This window comes from Pantherophis guttatus, chromosome 6, assembly GCF_059756535.1.
Source record: "Pantherophis guttatus breed Tessera chromosome 6, ASM5975653v1, whole genome shotgun sequence".
Classification (NCBI taxonomy): domain Eukaryota; kingdom Metazoa; phylum Chordata; class Lepidosauria; order Squamata; family Colubridae; genus Pantherophis; species Pantherophis guttatus.
Window position 1 is genome coordinate 7,571,148 of NC_142068.1, and position 5,077 is coordinate 7,576,224.

The 5,077-nt window shown below is 50.6% G+C and overlaps 1 protein-coding gene across 1 annotated transcript; it reads right to left on the reverse strand.

Moving 5' to 3' along the window:
• Positions 1-501: 501 nt before the first annotated feature.
• Positions 502-4,686, reverse strand: CAMK2N2 (calcium/calmodulin dependent protein kinase II inhibitor 2). Its single transcript, XM_034441988.3, has 2 exons — positions 4,186-4,686; positions 502-2,657 (listed from the first exon to the last, which is right to left on the reverse strand). Exons 1-2 carry the CDS (start codon positions 4,346-4,348, stop codon positions 2,587-2,589), a joined length of 234 nt encoding a protein of 77 aa, XP_034297879.1. The 5' UTR covers positions 4,349-4,686; the 3' UTR covers positions 502-2,586.
• Positions 4,687-5,077: the final 391 nt, after the last annotated feature.

Sequence of the window (5,077 nt, forward strand, 5' to 3'; positions counted from 1 at the left end):
TCCCGAGGGTGGCCCTCCAAGCTTTCCCCCCTTTGCCTTCTTCTCTGTCAGACCCATCTCTCTCTTTTTTCCCAAAGGCAGGAAAGGGCTGCTCCTTGGAGAGGCTCCGTTAAATTATTTAACTTCCACAAGCTGCTCAGCAACCCAAATGTCTATTTCTGTCTGTCAAGTAAAAAAACTAGGTCATTTACTGTTTACCATTCCAATCAAACAACTGCAGGGATTTTAGCCTGCCATCGCTGAGATATCGTGCCCTTCCCCCCAAAAAAGTCCTGGATCTCTTTCCGCATTTCCTACACCCCAAAGAGTTTGCCCAAGAGGGATCCGAGCAACCCTCTTGGAAAGGATAGAGCTTAGCAGAGTTCTCAGCAAGATTCTGTCTAGCAGCTCCATGAGAATCATTATCGACAGAGAAATCGCAGGAGGATTTTTGCACTGCTACCAACTAGCCTCCAGATCATCCTAGAGATCTTTGCCAACGAGAGATTCAAAGCCAGATGCTTCCATTTTAATACATGTATGTATTTATTCATTGAGTTTTGTTCACCAATACAGTGAAAAATGGCATTAAAATTTACAATGGGTCATTCTTAGAATGTCATGACATTTTTTTTCTTTTATTTATTTTTTTGCTTGTCTTCATAAAATGTCATTGTATATTCTTGAAAAGATCTTTTTTTTTTTCCATGCACAACAGACAATAAGCTTCTTAAAAAAAATAAATTAAACTAAAGTACAAAATTAAAAACAGCTCTGAATATTCCCCTCTTTAAGAAAGAGGCATCATATAACCAGCAAGTTATCTGGACACATTCATAAACAGTGCAATATTTTTTTTTTCTAAATTCGTCAAAGTCCATCAACTAAGCCATGACCACAGTATAAGATTCATTAAATACATTTCTTGTCAACAATGAGTGCAAAACACATTCAGTAAGTCCTGTTCAATACTGATATAATTAAGAGAGCCAACTTTTTTCAATATCTCTGCCTTCCTATGAGAAACCCACCATATAAATCTGGTCTGCCTTTCCATTTATGGAAAAAGAAATACAAACAATCTTTTGATGCAACGTTTTGACATTAGACATTAGCAGATTGTTGTTAACAAATATTCAGATATAAAAATACAAATATGAAGAGTTTTCTGTTAAAAAGAAGCGTGCCATAGTGGGATGACCAGTGGCACCAAGACGTGGCACCGAGACCAGGAAGCTCATGCATAAAAGATGGAGCAAAAATGTCTCTGGACAGCAAAATAATCACTGTCTTTTATACTTATAGTCCATCCATATCAGAATCTTTTTATTATTTTTTTTGTCTTCTTCCACTCAGCACTGCTGGCTTTGAGTTTGCTTCCAAACTGCTGGTATTTTGCAAACAGATTTTTATTTTTAAAATTATTTATTTGTACAGGTGGGGGGAATAAGGGATCAAGGAGTGAACTCTAAATGAAGCAGTTTACCAGTGTGGACTATTATACAGACACGATGAAACCTATTATATTGAAGAGTACAGCGTGGGTCTGGTATTTGTTATCTGGGTATCTATGCCTATGCAAGATGTCAGCTATGCAGCCACCCCACCCCCACCCCCAGAAAGTGAAAGGCGTAAAGTGCATTGCTAAAGGAGACCCCCCCTTTTTTTAAAAAAAATAAAAACAAAATAAAATTAAGAGCACTAGGGGCGATCCTGTGGCTCAGCACCGTCATATCGTGGCATGGGGGGGGTCACCCAAGACCAAGAGGGGACGCAAACTGCTGCTGTTGTGAACCGGAAGTCTGTGTCTGTTTGTGTGTGTGTGTGTGTCAGTGAGAGAAGGGGGGAGAGGGGAAAGAAGGGGCAAGATGCTAAGGACAAGACAAAATATAGCCCCAAATTGTGGCTGCGGTGGACGGTTCCGCAGGCAGTGCATCCAAGCGGGTCGGGGGGGGGGCTTGATTGGGGGGCTCCCCAATCTTGCAGGCGCGTTAAGGAATTGTATTGCTTAACGCAGTGTAAGCCGCCCTGAGTCTCAGGAGAAGGGCGGCATATAAATCAAATTAAAAAAGGGGGGGAAAAAAGGGGGGGAAAAGGAAGCAGGGTTGGGCGCGCCGACGGTGCTGAAATGGACAGCTCCTTCAAAGGCGCAAGAGCACCGTTCCCAGCGCCAGCCCGCCCGGCCGGCCTTTCCTCCCGCACCCCCACCCCAAAGACGCCTCTTGCTCAAAGGGTCGTTTGAAAACTCCGGGCTTGGGCATCATCGTCCCGTGTGTGGCAACGGTGGGTGGGTGGGTGGGGGGCAACGTTGGGATGACAAGGTCTCGGCGTCCCCCAGGCGCTCCTTGGAGGAGGAGGAGGAAGGAGGGGAGGAGAGAGAGAAAGAGAGAGAGAGATAGATGACGGTGTGTCCCCCCCCTCCCCAAAATCAGTTCCTTCTTCGGGCCGGGGTCGCGTTGGAGGTGGAAGGTGTCGCCAGCAGCCTCATCTTCTTCCGTGCTTTTCTGGTTTGTCCACAATCCCAACAAACATGCACAGCCAAAAGTGCTTGTAAAAATTCGGGGGGAAATCCGCTGCAGCTGGTGCAGAGGCGCTGCGGTGCCCGCTTTATACCCCGGACGGCGATTTCCCAGCCATGCCCTTCAGCACTTCGTCTATTCGATCGTCTTCGATGACCACTGCAAGGGGGGGGGAGAGGGAGGGAGGGAGGGAAGGAAGGAAGGAAGGACAAACCCAACACGCACCGTCAGGACGGGAGGCGCTGGGTCCCCCACCCTCCACCCCCATCCAGCCCTCTTAGGCCCGGGGAGGGGAGGTGGGGGTGTTAGACGGGCAGCTTTGGGCTCCGGGAGGCTCAGATTACGAGTCCTCCCCCCCCTTCCCTCCTTCCCCTCCCCGCGCCCATCAATGGAATTCCCGCTGGCCATAATTACTTATTATTATTATTATTATTATTATTATTATTATTATTATTATTATTATTATTATTATTATTTATTGGTTAATCTTTAGTGAGATTCACAGCCTTTGAGGCTGGTTAATAGCTCAGCAGCTCGAGTCCTAACCAAGGACCTAGGAACTGTTAAGGTTATTATTATTATCATCATCATCATCATCATCATCATCATCATTTATTTATTTATTTATTTATTTATTTATTTATTTATTTATTTAATTTATATACCGCCCTACTCCCGAAGGACTCAGGGCGGTGAAGAGCCAAACACTTAAAAATACATAAACGCAAAATTTAAAAACAAAGTCAAATCGAATTAAACAAATTTGGCCCAAACGTATTAAAAACCCCAATCATGTTAAAAAAAAAAAAACAAATTAAAATTTGCGTAATTAAAAAGAGGGAAAAGCCCCTCCTGGGAAATAAGGGCCCCTCCTTTGCACTTTCCAAAGGGGCTCCGGGGGGGGGGGGGGAAGAGAGGCGGTCGGAGCGCTCAAGTGACCCGCGTTGGGGCGGCTGGGCTTCTTTCTGGAAGGGGGGGGGGCGCCGAGAATTCCTGCGCCAAAGAGGCCTGGTGGGGAATCAAGCAGCCGCTTGATTCCGTGGGGAATTTCAAAGCGGGGGGGGGCGATCTATTTATTTTGGGGGGGTGGGTGGGAAAGAAACCCAGCGCCATCCAGCCGGCCGTCCCTCCCCGCTTTTCTGCGGCAGGCAGGATCCACCTGCGGGGTGGGAAAATTTACAGCGGCAGCCAAGTGCGGGGATTGGGGATGGGGGTGGGGGGGATTGATTTGATTTGATTTGATTTGATTTGATTTGATTTTTATACCGCCCCTTCTCCCCGAAGGACTCAGGGCGGTGAACAGCCATAACAAAACAATATACAAGACAAATTTTAAAAACCAGATTCAAATAATGCAATTTTTTTGGCATAATTGAAAATCCCCCCATTCTACAACCATGTTCAAACCCCATACTTAAAACCCGATTCAAATGATGATGGTCCCATCAGACCGGCTTGCTGGAATAACAAGGGGGAAACGAGGGGGAATCTCAGCCAGGGGAAGTGGGGAGAGTGGGGAGGGGGGGCTCACATCCATTCAACCCCCCCCCCGTGTCTTCCCAGGAATCGAGGAGCGGGGCTCCCCCCCCACCCCCAATCCCCGCTCCCCATCCTACAGCGACCACCAAAGGGGGAGAGGTGCGAGGGGAGGGGAGCGGGGGTGATGTTGCTGCGGAGGCTCACTCACCTCGCTTGGCTCGTCCGATCTGGCCTAACTTGGGGGGCCGCTTGGATTGGTTGCCCCAGGAGTTGGTGTCCTGGAGGCGGCAGCTGAAGGAGAGGTCGCCCACCTCCGAGTCGGTGCCATAGCGGGCCACTTTGTCGTCGTTGTAGGGCAGGATCTCGGACATGGTGGCGGGGCGCGGGGGATGGAGAGGTGCGGGGGGGAAGAGAAAGAGGCAAAGCAAGCAAGCACGCAAGCAAACAAGCGCCGACGATAGGAAAAAGCTCGCTCTAGGGTAGCCTGGCCGGAGCTTGGTTTGGAGCGGCGGCGGCGAAGAAGAAGAAGAAGAGCTGGCGAGGGTGGGCGAGACTAGGCGGGCGATGGGCTCCGAGAGGCAGTGCGGATCCAGCCGGGGCGGGCAGGCAAGGGGTTGGGGGAGGGAAGCGCGTGCGGCGTCCAACAGCCTCGAGCAGCGTCTGAGCGGAGCGCTTGGGACAACCCTACATCATAAAGGAAACCCGGGGCGGAAGGATGAAGTCATGCATCCGGGGCCGAACGCGCAGGGGCTCGGCGCGGGGAAGGTCCTCCTCCGGAGCCTTTGCGTGCAGCCCAGGGGCGGGGACAACCGGGGAGGGAGGGGTGGGGGAGAGAGGGAGGGAGGGATGGGGGAGAGAGTGAGGAGAGAGGGAGGGGTGGGAGAGGGAGGGAGGGATGGGGGAGAGAGGGAGGGAGGGAGGGGTGGGGGAGAGAGGGAGGGAGGGAGGGAGGGGTGGGGGAGAGAGGGAGGAGAGAGGGAGGGGTGGGAGAGGGAGGGAGGGAGGGGTGGGGGAGAGAGGGAGGGAGGGATGGGGGAGAGAGTGAGGAGAGAGGGAGGGGTGGGAGAGGGAGGGAGGGATGGGGGAGAGAGGGAGGGAGG